At 57.2% G+C, this 18,571-nt stretch overlaps 2 protein-coding genes across 4 annotated transcripts; one reads left to right on the plus strand and one right to left on the minus strand.

Annotated features, from left to right (window-relative positions):
* The first annotated feature begins 790 nt into the window (after nt 1-790).
* Nucleotides 791-9,339, plus strand: LOC137674091 (alpha-1,6-mannosyl-glycoprotein 4-beta-N-acetylglucosaminyltransferase-like). Of its 3 annotated transcripts, XM_068419243.1 has the most exons (5): nt 798-892; nt 1,131-1,245; nt 5,343-5,474; nt 5,769-5,916; nt 6,166-9,339. In XM_068419243.1, the coding sequence occupies exons 3-5, from the start codon at nt 5,367-5,369 to the stop codon at nt 7,308-7,310; spliced, it is 1,401 nt and encodes a 466-aa protein (XP_068275344.1). In that variant the 5' UTR covers nt 798-892; nt 1,131-1,245; nt 5,343-5,366; the 3' UTR covers nt 7,311-9,339. The 3 variants fall into 3 exon arrangements, with proteins under 3 accessions (XP_068275342.1, XP_068275344.1, XP_068275345.1); XM_068419241.1 differs by having other exon boundaries at nt 791-1,245; XM_068419244.1 differs by lacking the exons at nt 798-892; nt 1,131-1,245 and adding an exon at nt 2,229-2,299.
* TMEM9 (transmembrane protein 9) lies at nt 8,964-16,628 on the minus strand. Its single transcript, XM_068419245.1, has 6 exons — nt 16,575-16,628; nt 14,107-14,208; nt 13,585-13,676; nt 13,051-13,159; nt 12,411-12,542; nt 8,964-10,255 (listed from the first exon to the last, which is right to left on the minus strand). Exons 2-6 carry the CDS (start codon nt 14,200-14,202, stop codon nt 10,106-10,108), a joined length of 579 nt encoding a protein of 192 aa, XP_068275346.1. The 5' UTR covers nt 14,203-14,208; nt 16,575-16,628; the 3' UTR covers nt 8,964-10,105.
* Nucleotides 16,629-18,571: the final 1,943 nt, after the last annotated feature.

Here is an 18,571-nt window from a genome sequence, read left to right on the forward strand (position 1 = left end):
CCGTGCAGCCGTGTGCCCCTCTCAAAACAGCCTTTGCACCTGGGGCTTCTCTCTCTTCTCCAGTTTATTCCAAGAACAAGCAAACATGTGCCTTTTAGCCTCATTTCAGCCACCTCTCTATTCCCCAGGCGAAATAATTCAGCGAGCAGAGTGTGAGCACCAGTTTTTGGGCCAGAAGGAGGTTTGTGAGCAGCTCTGGGTGCCAGGGCCCCGGTTGTGCCTGGGTGCTGGGGCTGTGCCGTGGCCCTCGCAGGGGGGGACGGGTGGAGGGGCCCTTCTCCAGCACCCCGACAGGCATTTGGGGTTTGCCCCATAGTGCAAGGAGGGGATGGGCTGGGCTGGCTCAGGCTGCGCTTGTGGGACCTGCTTGGAGGACAAAAGGACCCAGGACCACATCGTGGTGGTGGTGTCCTGGCTGTGGATTCCTCTCCCACTCTGGGCAGGCTCATGGATGTGCCTGGAGACGGTCAAATCCTGCCCTAGCTCTGCACCCTGGGATGGCATGTGGGGACCAAAGAGGGATCCTGGTGGCTCTGCCGCACCCCGTGTGTTCCCCAAAAGGCACGTTTCTGTGGTGGGGCTGCCTGGTGCACCCACAAGCATTGAGGGCCCCAGGGCTGCGCTGGGCGCAGTGGCCCCCCACCCTCCCCTTCCTTCCCGCGAGGGCAGGAAGGACCAAGCCCCGGTTCCTTCCGGCGCAGGGATGGGAGTCACGGGGCATCTGCAGCGAGAAAAACCCTCCCCATCCTGCAGCTGCTGCTGGTCGTTTCGACATCCACCGAGCCCCACATCCCATCCTTACCACGTGCGATTAAACAGCAAATCTCTGCTGGGCTGCACCAGCCTGGCTCCATTGGCCCTCCTGGCGTCTTCCAGCCCTGCCCACGTGCAGGTACCGACTGCCCCTGCCCCGCTGCAGGCGGGGTATCCCCAGAGCCCCCCGGGACCCCGCGGGGACAGAGCCACTGGCATCCCATGATGGGAATTTAAGGATTTAAAAATCAAATGGTGTGGGAAAAGCGAAAGCCAGCGGATCCGGGTGCCTGTGGACGTCTCTTCCTCTCCTTCCCAGCGCCATCACCTGCTTCCTGCTCTACCTTATCTCTCCGTGGCCACCTTTGTCCTCACAGATGACCGAGGCCGGCGGTTCCACCTGAACCCACAGTGAGCAGCTGGGGCTGGAAGGCAGCGCAGGGGATTTGTAGAAGACGGAGCGTGGGAAGAGACGACGGGGCCTTTCCGAAGGTAGGAGAGGCCCAGGCCAGCAGGGAGAGGAGGGAAGTGGGACCAAGGCTTCGGTGCAGATAAATGGGGAGGATGGGACGGAGGGGAAGGGAAGAGTCTTCCTCTCCGTTGGGATGCTGTGGGTGAGTTGCTGTGTCGGAAGGAGATGAGGAGCGCCTGGCTCTGAGCTGGGTGCAAGCGATGCTCTTGGGTGACTCGTGGGTGCTCCGGGGCCATGTTCCTGCTGTGGGTCTGGAGGAGGGAAGCAGTGGGAGAGAAACAAGGCTTGGAGGGTGGAGGAGCTGGGGTCAAACTGGGCCATGGGAAGGGCCCTGCACGGCCCATGTTGGCTCACGGGGATGGAAGGGGCTTCGTTCCCAGCCGGGGCTGCGGTGCCCAACGCTCCAGCAAGGAGCTGGGGCGTGCGGGGAAACTGTGGTGCCCCCGTGGGGTCTGTCCCGGGTGGGATCCTGGCAGCCAGCTCTGCCCTGGCCCGGGGTGCCGGGGGGGGTGCGGTTCTGGCTCGGCAGCCCCGGAGGTTTCTGCCATCTCGGTACCAGGGCTGGAAAATAACTGGGGGGCGAAAAAACATGATGGCTCTGTGTCCCCAGGCTCCTGGCTCAGCACACGGCGTGTTTTCACCCCAGTGCCACCAAAGTGGCAGGTTTGCGTGGGAGTTTGGGGTGCTGGGGCCTGGCAAGAGCCCTCGGGGGGGTCTGATCCTGCCTGGAGCCTGGGGCTGCCATCGGAGGCGGTGGACGGGTGCGAGACAGCCGGTGCCATCGTGGGCTGCCCTAACCCCTGCAGCGGGGCTGGGGACCCTTCGCCCCGTCCCACCTGGGGTCCCGGCCAGCGCGGCCGGTTCACCGAGCGCTCACGGTGTGGGGCAGAGGACTCCGGCGCACGCTCCTCCTCTGCGGGAGGCAGGCGAGGACTCGGGGTGGGGCTTTGCTGAGCGAGAAACCAGAGTCCAGCCAGCCCTGGGGAAGCTGCCAGGGCCGAGCACCCCGGCGAGACGGCGAGGCTGCCTGGCTGCCGCCGCTGTGCACCCACACTCTGGGCTGCCGTGCACCCCGTAAGTCTCTGCTGCCTGGGTGGGTGCATCCGGAGTGGTGCTGGGCACGAGCCATCTCGCTGGTGTCACGGGACGGGGCTGCACGGGAAAGGGGTGCCGCAGGCCAGGGTCACCTGGGAACCTGGGGGGGAAATGAGGGCAGGGTGGTGGGCTGGGGGTCCCCATGCTGGGATCAGACCCAAGTGTCCCCTCACCAAGGAGCCACCCCTGTGCTGTGGGGCTGTAGGACACCTGCGCTGACCTAAAGCTTTGGGTCCCCGAGTCGTGCGCTACTGAAACGAGCTTTTCCCCTCCTTCCTCCCTGCGGGATGACCCTTGGAGCAGAGACCCCCACAGAGCGTGGGGCTGGGCCCCGGGCTGGCTCCGCAGGGGCCCAGGAGCACCCCGCCCCACACAGCCCCCAACACCCATGATTTACCCACGGGGACATCGTGCTGCAACAATTCGTCACATCTTTGGCTCGAGCGAGCGGCGATTTCTGGCGCTGGGTTCCACCCTGCCCCTCTCCATCCTGGGGACCGCCAGCGGGAGGTGCTGAGGGGCACCGACCTGGGATGCAGGAGACCTGGCGCTTCCCCCACTGGGTGACACACAGCCTTTTGCCGTGCCTCAGTTTCCCCCAGCATGGACAGGCGTTGCTGGCGGAGGGAGGGTGAGCCCTGCTTGTTCCCCTTCTCCCTGAGCAAACAACACTGCACTCCCCGGTGCCGGAGGAAGCAGCTGGAGCCGCCTGCGCACGGGGAGCGTCCGGCCCTTCCTCACAGCCCTCGTGGGACCGAGGCCATGTATTTACTCGTTCTCCTTCCCCTCCGCTGGACTGAGTCACGGCTGCCGCGTCACGCAGCCCGTTTGGCCGGGAGTCTCCTAATGAAGCGGAGGAGTTCGTCTGGCTCCGGGCTAGCGGCTCTCAGCAGCCAGCTGCTCCTGGCCACCAGCCCAGTGTCCCCATGGAGGGGTGGCTTTTGGGGACATCCCCAGCAGGGCGCTGAGCTGTGGAGAAGGTGCACGAGGCACTGGGGCAGGAGTGGGGACAGGGGTGAACCTGGAGTGGCAGCTGGGATCCCGGTGACGTGCCGATGGTGGCGTGGCCCCTGGTTGTGCCCGTCTAGCTGGGGCTGCTTTCTTTCTCCATGGAGGCAAAAATCAAAAGCATAATTAGGCGGCTAATTATGGGGCAGCGTTCGTTACCTTCTGCTATGTTAAGCCTGCGATGCAGAGCGATGCCCAAGAGGTGCGGCGCATGCAACCCCCTGCTCCCCACGGGCTCCCTGCTCCCGCTCCATGGACAAAACCGCTGCCTGTGGGAGCTGGGGGTGCTGAGCAGCACCTTGGTGTCCATCCAGGATGGGCCGTTGGCAGCCGGACGCCCTCCCAGCAGCCAGAAAAACCTTTGGCCACCGTGAGTATAAATACGCCCACCCCGGCGTGTGGTCGGCTGCCAAGCCTCGCCGTTCCCAGCTCACCCCGTGGCCTTGGTGCTGCACCACAGATCGTGGAGGTCTGGGCTTGGAAATCCACCTCCAGGGTGGCTTCAGGGTGGCGTGATGTCCCCGTGGCCTGGGATGGGTCCCTAAAGCTGCTCCCCCCTAAGCCGGCATGTGCCCCCATCGCCGCAGGGGAAGGAGAGGCCGGGGGGGCTTTGGGAAGAGCTGGCCCAGGGCAGGGAGCACCCCCAGCTCTCCCCACTCTCTGCTGTGACCTGGACAGAGAATTTAAGCAGCTCCAGGAGTTTGTTGTCCCTCCTGAGCACTTCGAAGAACCACCGATAACCAGTTCTGGGTTCAAGCTTGAGGGAGGCGGCTCCTCTGCTCTCCTTGGCTGAGCTGGGTCTAAGGCTCAGCCCAACCCTCCCCGGAAGCTCACAGCTCGCTCTGGTTTAAACGCTTATCTCTGAGGAACGAGCAAAGTTCCTGGCTGAGGTCAGCGCGGCGAGGACGGTGCTGGCGGCCGCGGCAGGGGGACCTGCTCTGCGCCCGCCTGTTGAGATGCTGCCAACCCCCCAAAGGACTCTGGGCAGGAAAACGGGGGGTTTCTCCTTAAAATAAGCCCAACACACACTCCAGAGCAGCAGCCATGGAGGTGCTGCACCGGCCTTTGCCATTTGGGGACCGCAGGTGGGCCGGGAGCAGCCACTGTGCAGCGGCAGTTGATGCAGTGATGGATTTAAGGAGAAATCCCGGGTAAAGGCCAGCCTTTGCTCAGGAAGGCTGGCAGCTTGCTGGCTGCTTTATTAGACAGCTTAGGAGAGCTTTTCCTCCACATGATTGCATTCAAAGAGGCTTTGACCCGAACGAGCTGAAGCCGCGAGCGGTTTGGATGGGGCTGTGTCTGCCCCGCCGGGCTGGGACTTGCTCGCTCTGCGCTTTCCCCTCGTCCAGGGCAGCCCCGGTCATATTTATAATGGAAAAACCCCGGGCGAACACAGGAGCCTTGTAGCCTCCTGCCACGCCTCTGCTTCAAGGTAAAACATCTCAAGGGCAGTATGAATTCCTTGAAGGTGACGCTCCCCACCTTGGGGACAGCTTTCTTGTCCTACCAAGCAAGGGACGGGGCTGGGACGGGGCGAGCGCAGCTGCCCGGTGGCAGAGGGGAGCAGGAGGGGCTGGGGAGGCTCCTTCGTCCTTGCGATGCTGGAAGAGCAGCCCGGGCTCTGTTGAGACCTGAGTGTTTCCCAGGGCTTGGTGCCAAGTCCCGAGGGCTCGGTGACAGCTCCTGGGGTGCCACCCTGACCCGAAAGCCTTCCCTGAGGTGTGTGTCACCAGCGTTTCTTCCACCTCCAGCTCTGGGGCTGCTGCGTGGGGTGTTGGCAGGGCTGGGGGGGTGGATTTTGTTCCTGGTTGATCTTTTTCCCCGCCCTGGTTGGGGTCCTGCCCCTGCCTGCCCAAAGGGGATGGTGTGTGGGTGCCCCGTGGCCACCCCTGGGTGCTCTGGGCAGAGGGGTCAGCCCCAGGGGTGCATCCAGGTGCCACCCCACGATCCTGTCCTGGGGATGGTGGTTTTCCCCGGGCTGTGCCCTGACCTGATGTGTCCCTTCCTCCCTCAGGCCTCGGCGTGCCGGCCCCGTGCTATGCGATGCTCCCTGAAGCGCTCCCTCACAGCTGCGCTCGCAGCCTCCTTCCTCCTCCTCCTCCTCCTCCTCCATGGGGGCAGCCGGCAAGAGCAGGATCCCCTGGAGGTGAGTCCCCCACCAGTGATGTCCCCACTGAAGCATCCTCCCTCCCTGCCTGCCCCGCACGGACCCCAACCCCAGCTCTGCTCCCTTCCCTGCCCCGTATCACCCCCAAACCCCAGCTCTGTCTTCTCTCCTTGGGGTTGCCCTGTGCACCTCGGGCCTCCCCTGATCCAGGAGCCGGGAGGGCAGGACAGGGGCTCCCCCTCATTTCTGGGTCCCCCCCTTCTCCTCCCCCCTTGCTCACATGGGTCCATGGTGCTCTGGGGTCTGACCTGGCTGCGTCTGGCTCCCATCCAGGTGGAGCTCAGGGGCTTGGCCCCAGACACGGTCCTGCAGATGCTGCAGCCAGAAGGAGCCCTGCGTGTGCTCAGGGACATGGATGACCTCTCCATACTCCACAATGTCTCCTACAACCTCCTCGCTGGCTCCTTGTCACCCCACAAAAGTGAGTGGCTTTGGGACCCCTGTCCTCTCCTTGCCATTTGGTCCAGTTTTGGGCACCTCCTGAGATGCTGGGGGCTTCAGAAAGGACCTGCCAGCCTTGGACATGGGGCCATAAATAGCATTAACCACGTGGGCTGGCCATGTGGAGAACTTTTTGGAGCCCCCTCCTTGTGGCTTGCAGGGAAAAACCTCACTGTGGTGCATCCCAGGTCACCCCCCAGCCTGCTAATGCCTTTCCTTTGCCTCGCAGAATTCTTGGCAGTGGGATTGGCATCGGTGCAGCGGCCGCGTGGCTACTACCTCCCTGCCACGCTCCAGTCCCTCTTTAAGCAGTCATCGGAGGAGGAGCTGCAGGAGATGGTGGTGGTGGTGCACCTGGCTGACGCAGACCCCGGATGGAACGTACGTGTGGCCGTCGACATCGCCCGCAAGTTTGCTCACCACATCCTCCTGGGCCGGCTCCTGCTTATCCATGCTCCCCATGAGTTTTACCCCACCCTGGAGGGCCTCAAGAGAAACTACAACGACCCAGAGGAGCGGGTGAGGTTCAGGTCCAAGCAGAACGTGGACTACGCCTTCCTCCTCGCCTTCGCTGCCAACCTCTCCTCCTACTACCTGATGATCGAGGATGACGTGTGGAGTGCCAAGTCCTTCTTGACGGCCATCCGCAAGGCACTGGCTTCCCGGGAAGGCTCCAACTGGGCCACCCTTGAGTTCTCCAAGCTGGGCTACATCGGTAAGCTCTACCACTCCAGCGACCTTCCTCGCCTGGCTCGTTTCCTCCTCCTCTTCTACCAGGAGATGCCCTGCGACTGGCTGCTGGTCCACTTCCGCCTCCTGCTCACCCAGAAGGACGTCATCCGCTTCAAGCCCTCCCTCTTCCAGCACATGGGCCTCTACTCCTCCTTCCAGGGCACTGTCAACCGGCTGGAGGATGATGAGTTCCAAGCGGATGCCTTGGACCTTCCGGACAACCCACCAGCGGCCTTGTTCACCAGCATGGCCACCTTCGAGAACTATGAGCCCCTCAAGGCTTACAGCACAGCAGAGGGGTATTTTTGGGGGAAGAACCCAGCAGCCGGCAGTATCTTCTGCGTGGTCTTCCAGCAGCCGGCCCGCGTCACCCGCGTCCGGGTGCGCACAGGCTCCGAGGAGCGCCGGGGCGATATCCTGCACGCAGGGGTGCTGGAGCTGGGCCGGCGGCGACGGGCCAACGGCCGGGACTGCTCTGCCTACACCACCGTGGGCACCTTCGAGAAGGGGACGTTCGAGGGGCGAGGGCTGGAGCGGGGCGTGCCTGGCCCCGTGGAGTGCGTGAGGATCCGGGTGACCCGGGACCAGAGCGAGTGGCTCATCATCCAGAGCATCGACGTCTGGACCGCGGCAGGCACCTGACCGGGGACATGGCGGGTCGCCAAAGCGCTGTATTTTGTACTAAGAGGTCTTTTATTTTTCTCACTCCTTTTTTTTGATAAGGAATTAAATTATTGACTCCAGCTGGCGCTGCTGCCTGGCTCCGAAGGTCGGCAGGGTGGGACGGGGATGGGGCCAGGAGCGGGGCCCACCAGGCTGGGCCTGCTTGCGTGAAGCTCCAGGAGGAGCATAAGCTTGGGAATTTCAGCCTGGGCAGCAGCAAACGTTTCCTCCCAGGGAGGATGGTGCACAGGACAGAGCTAATTAACTAATCAAATAATTAACCAGACAGTGGCATTTTTTGCAACCTCTCCACACCGTCCCTTCCCCACCCGAGTTTCTGAACCCACCGACTCCGGATTTCTAACCCACAGTTTTTTCCCTCTCCCATCCCATTTTCAAGCCAGGGGAGGGTATGGGGGTGCTGCTCACCAACCCCCCCTACCCTCCAGGATCAAGGACACCAGGGTCCAGTCACTGGGAGCAGGACCCCCACCACTGGTGATCACCGATGTCTTGGTGCTGATCAGAGGGGCACCAGCCACCAGATGGACCCATCGCACCGGCTCCGTCCCTGCGTGGCAGCTCTCATCCAGCCACCGCTTGCGTTCAGACCCTTCAAGCAGATTTTCCCCCGTCTCGGGGGGGCTGCAGGTCCCAGGGACCACACCTCGTGTCCAAGAGGGATTCACAGCGAGGGGAAGGACGGGGAAGACGTGGTTTCTAAAAGGGAGAGAAAGGTCCAATGACTGAGAACCACAGAAGGATGGGTAACAGAAAATGGGACCTGGGTATAACGCGAAGCTCTGGGTACTTTTTAGCCCGGCGAGGTGCTGAGGGGTGACTGGGGTACTCACAGCCCCCAAAAAGCTTCTGTTGGAATTGTCTGGCAGGATCAGCTTGGAGGGCTGGATCCTGCTGGGCAGCTCCACCAAAAGCTGTTGGCACTAGCACGTGGGGCAGCGACCGGCGCCTCTCCCCACAAGGCTTTTAGCAACAAAATAGCTCAGCCTTCAACAAACAGGGAGGAATTCTGATCTGCTCGGCCTTCCTGTGAGACAGCTCGGAGCAGTTTGTCTCTAACTCGTGCCGAGCGGGACTGCTCTGGTTTGCCAGTGTTTTAAGCCCAGCTCTCCTGGAGCAAGACAGTCACTGTCCTGGAGCAAGACAGTCACCCTCCAAGCACAGACAGGCACGAACCAGTGCCAGGGGACTCACCTCCAGTGCCATAACCACAGCTCGGTCTCGAGGTCTTGCATCACAGAATCAACCAGGTTGGAAGAGCCCTCTGGGATCATCGAGTTCAACCGTTGCCCTGACACCACCATGGCAACTAGACCAGGGCACTAAGTGCCATGTCCAGTGTCCAGGCTTTTCTTAAACCCCTCAAGAGATGGTGACTCCACCACCTCCCTGGGCAGCCCCTTCCAATGGCTAATGACCCTTGCTGAGAAGAAATGCTTCCTAATGTCCAACCTGAACCTCCCCTGGCGAAGCTTGAGGCTGTGTCCTCTTGTCCTATCACTAGTTGCCCGCTGGGCACTGGAAGGCAGCCTGGAGAGAAGCCGCTCAGTGCTGGGAGCCCCAGACCTGGTGCGATGGGACTTTCCTCTGAAAAAAACCCCAGCCTTGTAATAGATCTTTGTCTGCATTTAATAGAGATGCTACATGATAAACTCCAGCACCTTCCTGACGTTATCGATGTTCTCAGTGGGATCAATATACACCTTGCAGAATCGCTTCTGTTTCCTCCACGCAGCCCAAGCACAGTCAGAGCTCTCGGAGTGTCCCGAGGAGCACAAGTGTCCCCTTTCCAGGGCCCCAAGACCCAGACAAGTGTTTACAGTGCTCCAGTAAAGCCTTTGCCCCAGTTCTCTTGGACAAATGCCCCTGACCGCACTGTGAGAGCCTCAAGGGTTACCGATGGGGGTACAAAGGGAAAGCTTTCTCCCCAGTGTGTTTTTATCCATTGCTAAAGCAGGAAAAGCTATAAATGTAAATCAACCTTTTACCTGTTGGTCTCTTGCTTGTGAATGTACTAATCGGTTCTGTGATACTAACCTAGACAGAAACCAGCTGCCATCTCAGTTATGCTGGTGTAAATCTGGACAGACTCTGCTGAAGAGAGTGGAAATCTGCTCAGTTTACACCAGGTAAGTGTGAGCAGCAGCTGATGCTGGCAGGGAACCCCCTCCTCCTCCTTCCAGGGCAACACACTTGTCTCAGCACCACGATGCCCAATTAACATCGGTGCAAACCAGAGGAGAAGGAGGCCTCTTCGTCCTGGAGAAGCGCCACATAATTTATCCCACATAAAAATGATCCCACTCTTTATCCCAGGAAGACTCAGGCAGCTCCCAACACTCCGTACCGAGACCCCTGTCTCTGATGCGGGGGTGGGCTGACGGAGACTTCAGTCCCAGCGAGTGGGTGCCCGCGGGGTCCAGCCGAGCACAGCGCACCGGGGCTGCAGCCCCTGCTCGAGTCAGCCCCTCACCGCATACGACCGACCGTTTACATGCAGCCACGGGGCTAACGATCAGCGCAGATCTCAGCTGGGAAAGGGTTAAGGAGCCTCTGGGCTGAGAGGTCAAGGGCAAGGGGACAAAACCAGAGGCAAGCATTTTGGTCTGCTTCTCTCTCCGAAGACGGTAAATCAGAGAGGGTTAGAGCTTTCACTCAAACACCACGGATGTCCGAGGGTGACTTGCTGTCCGTCTCCACCAGCGGAGCTACCCTGTCTCTTGGGCAGTGGTGCCGCACAGCTCAGCAGAGATCTAGCTCAGCATCTTGTGGCGATCGAAAACTGTCTTCCTCTGCTCCTGCACCTGGCGCTTCCAGCGCTGCTGGGCCCCCTCCACCCTCTCCAGCACCGTGTTGGCTCTAGCGCCAGATGGGGTGGGGGCTGCGGCCAAGGAGCGAGCGTCCTGCAATGGAAGGAAAGGGTGAAAGAGATTAAGGCATGTCCAGCCTGAACACAGAAAGTGGCAGCTCGGAACTTCAACTGAAGGAGCAATTCAAGGCTTGAGTTGTCCTGACGAAGAACCTCCTTGTCAGAGCTCCTCCACACCAGCCCCCCAGCTCCAGCTGGAAAGGTTGCTTTTGGGGACCACCCGTGGTCAAGTCACAGGCCCCAAGTAAAAAGTCCCCAGGAGAGGAACTGCACCAAGTCTAAACCTCTGCTGGAAATCCACTGCTAGGAGTCTGCAAGGAGCCACACTGCTAAAGCAAACTGCATCACCCCGCTGAAACTGGGCCAGTAATTTCCACTGTCCTCAGCACACCAGCTTACACAGGAGCTGCTCATCCATTTCTCAGACAGTGCTGCAGGACTTTTGTCCAGCCCTGTTGTTCAGACTGCTCCAAACCACCACGTTTACACTGCAGTCATGTCAGAAGGCTCCTTAGATCAGGATCCATCGTGGCACACAAACACCAAGGCAATCACAAGGCCTATCCCAAAGAGTTTACAGTCCAGCACACTGGAGTAAGATAAACCTCACCTAATACAGGGCATCTGCAGCACACACCTAGATCTAAATCTCCATTATTCCTGTGGAGCAGTGGAGCCAAAGCACACTCTCAGGATACAATTCATCTCCTCCTGCAGAACCTCCCTTTTTTCAGCAGAGGGAGGTAACTGATAGACCGTGCACGCCAGAGCAGCTTCTCCTCACGTACATCAGCGTAGGAAAGAATTGGGCCAAACAGTTTATACTTGCAACAAAGTATAAACAGGACAGTCTGATCCAGTGGTTTTCTCAGAGACTAGGAAAGGAGAGTGTCTTCAAACATAGCAGCTGCCCTTCTCAAAGAGTGACTGAGCTAATCACTAGCAGCCAAAGTCAGCAATTGCTAGGGAAGCCTCCTCAGGAGCCTCCTCCCAGCAGCTGGGGGGCCTGGAGCAGCGGCCAGGGCGATGCTGAGCACAGCCCTGGGGCTCCACCACGGGAAGGAGCTCAGCTCCAGGAGAGAGCTCTGCCTAGCGCTGCACCCCACCAAACTGCACATCTGAGCTGAGAAAGCCACAGGGAAAGCTGTGTCGCAGAGCCACACGCTGCACTAACAGGCAGCAAGGCTTGGAGAGCTCTTGCATCCCACAGAGCATGAGCCGTAGATGCAATCAAGCCTGAGAGCTAATTGCTGTGCGTGCAGCCGCTCCGCTCCTCCACCACTTCTGCATGCCAGCCATCAGCTCTGCTGACCATCACCATCTCAGCCTCCTGTATCTCCTTCCAAGAGAAGGGAAGCCTCATGGGGAGAAGAAAAGATTTACAAGTCAGGGTGCTCTTGTTCTGAAATCCCGCTTGGAACTGGGCCCGATCACTCCCCCTAAAGCGCTGTCTCTCTCCCAAGGGGAAGGATGTTGTATGCTGGATGCTGAAATTGCATGAATTTCATGCAGCAAGAAGTCTGTCCTCCCCCAAAATCTGTGAGAGAAACAGGCTCTCTCTTTGCTGCTGGGTCCTAATCTCTTGCCCAAGATATCATATGCCAATGTTGCCCAAAAAGATGGGATCTGAGTGAAATTCTGCTCTGGGAAGAAGCACAAGGAACAAGGACCTGGACACAACAGGGCTCAGCCCCAGAGCACAGTCAAACAACAGCTGCAGCACCTCAGAGGCTGCTCTTTTAAGCGTCTAGAAGAGAGGCCAGCCCCATATTTCAGCAAATAAACCCATCCTTCCCTGGAAGCTCACCAAGTCACTACACCTAGGACACTGCACAAACAGGAACCGTTTAACTTTGGGTTTCATCCAGACTGACATACCAAGTTCAGGCCACTTGGTGAAAAGCCACCCCCTGTCCCAGAGGACACGTCTCATCTTGTGCTCATAATACAGAACTTTAACTTGGAATATTTCCTTGTGCTTCAGCATGATCTGCACAGATTTGAGTCTAAATGTTTACCTGTGCTAAGGGCCCAAAGAGCAACAGCGCTGGTCCCACACTGGACCAAAGGGGACAAGCATGAGGTCACTCTTCCCCTGTCAGCCATTCTCTTGTCACCCTACCACCCTGTCTCCACCGTGACCGCAGCCACCCACGTGCACCCTGCATGCACCAGCAGCATAGCCTCACCTCATTTTCCTCCTCATTGTGCAGGGGCTGGGTATAAGCATCTGGCTTCCGGATCAGAGGGTCCACCAGCACGAGGAAAGCCATGTAAAGCAGCAGTGCCCCCACCACAGACAAGTAAATGATGATGATCACCTGCAGTTAAGCATAGCACAGTGGAAAAGGATCAGTAGTGTAGATAAGCACCACCACAGAGGCCAGAAGCTCCCTTCTCAGCTGCCTCTGATGTCTGATCTCTTCCCTCATTCTAATTTTGCTCAGTAAAAAGTCTCTTGCAGGAAGGCTGATGAGATGTAAGTGCCATCACGGCATGAACCGTGCTGATCTTCTCCGCACCGTGCCAATTTAGGACACGTGCTGCATGTGAAAGGAGACCAACAAGGTGGGTCCCTAGTCAGACGTGCTTGGCACTGTCACACATCCTCAGCAAGGAGACTGGGCTCCTGTGCAGCCTGCTCCTCGCTGCCAGGAGCCCTCCTGACTCAGTCACGGTGCCTCTGGCACTACCACTGTGTACAAGCTGCGATAGTTTTATTTTCCCTTTCTGGGCACTTCTCCAGGAACCCACCAGTCCAGCAGTGCCTGGGATGGCGTGGCATGGCAAGGAGAAGGAGCCAGCCACAGGGAACAGACCCACAGTTACCTTGATGGTGGTGGTGCTGCGCTCCTCGTACTTGCATTCACACAGCAGGCAGTAGGCCTCCACGTCATTCCCCGGCACCGGCATCGGCTCCACAACATGCAGGCAGTTGCTGCAACACAAAGGAACCAAAATCAGCAACAGGACAAGGTGAAACCTCTGGAAGGACACTTTTTCTGTGTCCCAGCTTTCCCGTCAGGCTGATAATGCTGAGCTGGTTTTAAGAGTTCCCCTCACAGCTCAGCTAGCCCAAAATTCCTGGGGTAGACTGTCCAAGCACCTTCTGTAGGGATCTGGTCCGGGTGAAAGGGACTGGAGGGTACACACTACATCTGCTAAGAGCCATGGCTTAAGAAATCATGCCTCCCAGATTCCTCAATCTCTGTTCAAAAAATGCCCCTTGCCTGGGTTGAACATCACCTACCAAAACGACCTCTGCAAATGCACAGGCAGGGAATTACTTCCTTAGCACCAGCTAGGAACTCCAGAGCGTTGGCTTTCATGGGCCGACCCCTCAGGCTTCAACCCACAACTCACCAGTCCTTCTGCGACACATTCTTGTTGTAAATGTGCCCACTGATGTTCCGGTACGGGGGACAGATGCACTTGCAGCGGATGTCCTCTGAGCTCTGCAGAAGCAAGAGGAGATGGCATTAGTGAGTGAACGTGTGGGTACAGTTCTGCTGCGTCGCCATCCAGAGGTGTAGGAAAAGGCAAAATGTTCGTTGAGAGAGGACCTCACACCGTGTCTCTTCTTCCTCTGCTACTTCTTTCACTTCAATCAATAACTTCACAGTTTTAAAATGTCTTGAGCACCTCTGCTCCAGACACCAGGTACTTTTCAAAGAAATTTTAAAATGCACACTCCAAAACACAGCAGAAGGCAGGGCAGAGGCCACTGCCACGTACATTCACAGCTTTACATATGATAATACACATCTGCTATAGCACTCCTTATCTTTGCAAACTTCCACAGAAAAACAGTGGCTTCTCTGCCATTTTTGTTGCTGTTGGACTGTACACACGGTTCAGTGCTTGTGTCTGAAGCTGTTCACTCACCTTGCTGCCTTGTGCTGGAGGAGAAAGGATGCAGCACAGCAGCGCAATAAGCAGCACGGAGCTTGAACGCTTACGGGTGCACTGGGCAAACATCATGGAAGCCTGAGGAAACAAAACATCACATCCAGGATAGAGGATTTCAGCTGAACGCAGCCCTTTTTGGTCTACTTGCCGCTATTTTGCCCAGGACGTAGAAATTTATCCCTGAATCAAGGGTGATGCCAGTCAGAAACTCCTGGAAACACTCTGTACAGATCCCAAGAAACAATCCTCTCAAAAAAGCTTCCACCATCTAGAGCCACACATCCAAACTACCACAGTCCTGCAAAAAATATTGCTGACTTCTTTACAATCTGACTCCTGCAACTCCACATAACCTCCTGTCACTCTCTTACTATTGTGGAGCTCTGCAACAGGTATTTTGCTGCTGATAGTTTTGCCCAGTAAGGGAGACAGAATCAGGAAAACCAGGGGCCAAGAGTGACCTAAAGAAGGACACGGAGCCTCATTGCTGTACTGTGTAATAAATGTTAAACCATTCATCTTCTGATACTCAAAGTTTTGCTTCTGAAGGGGTCAGCATATTTTCCTCTCTCACGAGCCATGAACTATGGAAAGGGGGTGGAATATTTACTAATTCCTAAACCTCCTTTACGCCAAGACACCTGTTCAGTAAAATCCTAATTTTTAAAAATTATTTCAAGTTGCTGGCTTGGTGGTGTCACTATATGCCTTTTGCTACATATGTAGAGATAAGGTTGTTCTAGAGCTGTGTGTTTGCACAAATCCAAAAGAATCCGAGCCCATTTTCTTTGCCACAAAAAGCAAAGTCAGTCTTAAGCAGGCTGGCACGCACATTGCAACGGCAGCACGCTTGGAGCCAAGAGGCACAGCAAACCTCCTGGTGCCACCTTGGGGACAGCTCTGAAAAGCCACTTCAGCACAGCTTTATTCAGGGAAGGTAATTTACAGCTTCATTAATCAGCTCCGTACGGCACACATAATCCCACAGCTACCTCCAGGTACTTGTATTCTGTTACCTGACATAATTCCATTAGTATTTACATCACATTCTATCACTATTTGCTTTATCTTTTGTCAACACGTTAAAAATTAATGTAACTAATTCTTCCTCAATTTTATGGATTACAAACACCAAGTTCCCCTCTTCTTTATCTAAACAAAACAGCAGCCACTTCTAACGAGCTGACCTGCCAAAAACAATCAAAATGCATTCCACTCCTATCAGCTTATCGCAGGATTTCTTAACCCTTTGCACCCCAGTTAGCAGAAACCTCCTCAAACAATGGTTCTTTCTCTGGAGGCACCCTTGCACATCAGGGTTTTAGGTGTTAATCAGAAATGCTGGTTAACGTGTGACTTATCTGAGCTGCACAGTACGCGTTCCCTGTTGTCAGTGTTTTTGGACTACTACTTGTTTGAATTTTTAACTCAATAACGGAGCGCGTGTCTGGAATTGAACTCAGCTCAACTAAATTCCGATCATGCGAACAATCCATTACTGTCATTTTTAATAAAAGCAGGGGGAAAACATGCGATCTATTATACCATGCTTACCAGCAACAAAATGAAAACTTGGAATGACACCTAGACAGAGTCCACACATCATGAACCATCAAACACCGGCCACACAAAGGCCAGCTGACCTGGTTCTTCCCCAGTCTGACAGCAGACTTTCAAAGGGGCACTTGCACACGTGCCTTAAAGCTTTTGTTTTCCAGACAATCAGCCAAGCTTACAGCAGCCGTCTGTCTAAAAGCATCTGTATCTGGACCAAAACCCACCAGCGCCCTGAATGCCCGTGGAGAAGAGGGACTCAGGTGTGGTTAAGGTCTTGGAGGTCGTGACTGAGGAGCGTGGCAGCTCCCAGGCATGAAACCCCCCAAAAGAGGAGGCCCACAGCACAACTGTGTGCACCCACTCCATGCCCCTTCCCCCCCGGGAGCATCCCCAAAACGCTCTTCACCTTCAACATCACCTGAAGCCCTTCTAAGACTAAACCTCTGACGGCTCCGACACGTCGCCCACCCCCTCCCCACCCGGGATCTGGGCTCTAACCACCCCGACACCGAACCAACCCACTCGTACCCCCGGGCCCACGCCAGCAGCAGGCCCCTGGGCAAGGAGCGGGGCTTCCCCCGGCGGCCACCCCTCCGTTCCCCCTGAAGGGCGGCGGATGCTCGGCCCTGCGGGGCGTCTCCACAACCCAGCCCCCGCACCCCGCTGCAGGGGCCCGGCCTCCCGGGATGCCTCCGGCAATCCAGGCCGCCGCCATCACCGGAGCGCCCCCACCCACTGAGCAACCGACCACTGCCTTCCCCCCCGCCCCCCACAGCCACGGCCCCGGGGGGCGGGAAGCGGCGGGGGCGCGGAGGAGGGAAGGGAACGGTCCCGGCCCCGCCGGCCTCCCATCAGGCCGCCCCCAGCGCAGCCCCCCCCGGCCCTACCTGCGGCGCGACGCCGGCGAGAGACGCCCGCCGGCCCCGGCCCCTGCAAGTCCCGCCCCCGCCCCGATCCCTGCGCGCCCATTGGTTGCGGAGGGTGACACCTAGTGACGGGCAGTACCCGCGGCCAGTCAGAAGGCAGGTAGTCCCGGCGGGCCCTGAGGAGAAGGTGCGCAGCGCGTTCCCGCCCTCAGAGCTGAGGGGACGGGATGGCGGTGGGCGGTGGTCGGCCCCGAGCGCCCGGGCGGGCGGTAGTCGGCCCCGAGCGCCCGGGCGGGATCGCTATGGCCAGGCAGTGTTACGCGGACCTGGCCTGGGGCAGCTCCCGCCTGGCTGCCCCCTCGTCGGGCAGGGCAGGAGGCTCCGTCCTGGGGCTGAGCCCCGAGAGTGCCCCGTTCTCCCTCAGAGCAGCGGGCTCTGCCTGCCGGACCTGCTGCCCTCGGCTGTCCTTGCGCCGTTCACACCAAAGGTATTGCTGTGCCCATCAAAGGGAAAAACCCGGGCTGTAGTGGTGCCCTTGGTTATCTGGTTTTTGGCCATTGTGCAGTTATAAATTATATTCCTGATCCTCTAGGCTCAAAGGCTGTGGGTCTGCAATCAAGCTCTTGTATTAGACACCGCAACCCTTTTTTACTCCATCGTTGTGCTGGGAAGGATGTTCTGCCTTTCCAAGGCCACGAGGACTTGTGTTTGCCCAAAGAGACCGTTTCTAAGATGTGGCTCTAGAAGTATCTTGGTTTTGCCCCATTTTCCGTGGCCGCACTCAACTTCAGGTGTGCAAATAACCTTGGCCTTGGCTTTGCCCCTGTAGCATCTCCTTGCGAAGCTTCGCTCTGCAGCTGGGTGGGTCGATTTGCTTCTCCTCTTGCTCCATCGTTTTGTCAATTTACCTGAGCTCTATGTCTGTGGTGCTGGATAAAGTCAGGATCTAATTCTCTTTCAGGTAAAAAGCTTCCATTGATGGAAGGGAAAATAAAACCGAGACCCAAACCTTTGGTTTAACTTCTTGAAACCTTGCGGCTGGTGGCTGGAGCAGCTGTGCCTCGCCTGGGGTTGGCCTGGGCATGGGGAGGCCTTTCTGGGCCGTGTCTCTGCCTAGTGATGGGGCCACTGTGCAGCACTGCAGCCCCATCCCACCACGGTGACAGGAACCTGTTGTGATAAATGCCGTTTGGAGCCATGGCCCGTCGTGGGAGGGGTGTTTCCAGTCCTGACAGAGTTCACTTCTTTGATGAAAATAAAAATGACAAGACTAAGGTGAGATATATTCAGCCAGAAATAGCTGTAAATCAGAGGGGAGTATCTGTCTGGCATAGTTAGTTTTAACTTTTTAGAAGGAGTGAATTGATTGGGACTGCCTGTTTTAGGGTTTGTACAATGTATAGTCTGTGGAGACTACCAGCCTTTAAAATGTCCCACACTGCTCCATGTACCCAGGTATGGGAATTACTGATATAAAAGCATTTTCTCACCCCATTGTGGTAATGTGTAAAATCCCGATCCTGCTGTGGCTGCGTTCACCCCACACTCAGCTGGAGTCTGTTACAGGACTGCGGTCTATGTAAGCCAGACTGATCCAAGGAAATATTCCATGAGAATAAGCCTGGGTATTAGATGCATAAGGGACTTCTGATTCCTTCCTCCTACTCCAGCGTTGCTGAGAGGAAGAACCTCTTTGGTGCTACCTTGCCGCTCTCACTTCAGAGCAGGACCTTAGGCCTGGCTGTGGGATGCTGTCAATGTGAAATGACCGAGTTTTTATAGGTTTAAAAGCCAGATGACCACAGGGATTTTGTGTTATTAACTTTCCCAGCATGATTGGCGAGGAGGTATTTTTATCTCCTCTGACGTGCCTGTTGTCACAGCAATCTTTTTCTGTGTTCTTTTGCAGCCCAAAGGTACAAATCCCTGCTTCTTGTGGGACTGGAGTAAGCTGGATGGACACCTGGAGGAAGCAGCCTGAACTGGTGACAAGCACTGAGCAATCCCCCAGGAACAGG

Source organism: Nyctibius grandis, chromosome 27 (assembly GCF_013368605.1).
Source record: "Nyctibius grandis isolate bNycGra1 chromosome 27, bNycGra1.pri, whole genome shotgun sequence".
Lineage (NCBI taxonomy): Eukaryota > Metazoa > Chordata > Aves > Nyctibiiformes > Nyctibiidae > Nyctibius > Nyctibius grandis.

Excerpts from the sequence above, each read along its gene's own strand:
- LOC137674091 (XM_068419241.1), top strand. The coding sequence starts at position 5,367 with ATGCGATGCTCCCTGAAGCGCTCCCTCACAGCTGCGCTCGCAGCCTCC. Across the intron at positions 5,475-5,768 it reads AAGAGCAGGATCCCCTGGAG|GTGGAGCTCAGGGGCTTGGC; the intron begins GTGAGTCCCCCA and ends GCTCCCATCCAG. Across the intron at positions 5,917-6,165 it reads CTCCTTGTCACCCCACAAAA|AATTCTTGGCAGTGGGATTG; the intron begins GTGAGTGGCTTT and ends TTTGCCTCGCAG.
- TMEM9 (XM_068419245.1), bottom strand. The coding sequence starts at position 14,202 with ATGATGTTTGCCCAGTGCACCCGTAAGCGTTCAAGCTCCGTGCTGCTT. Across the intron at positions 13,160-13,584 it reads AATGTGTCGCAGAAGGACTG|CAACTGCCTGCATGTTGTGG; the intron begins GTGAGTTGTGGG and ends TTTGTGTTGCAG. Across the intron at positions 12,543-13,050 it reads GCAGCACCACCACCATCAAG|GTGATCATCATCATTTACTT; the intron begins GTAACTGTGGGT and ends GCTTAACTGCAG.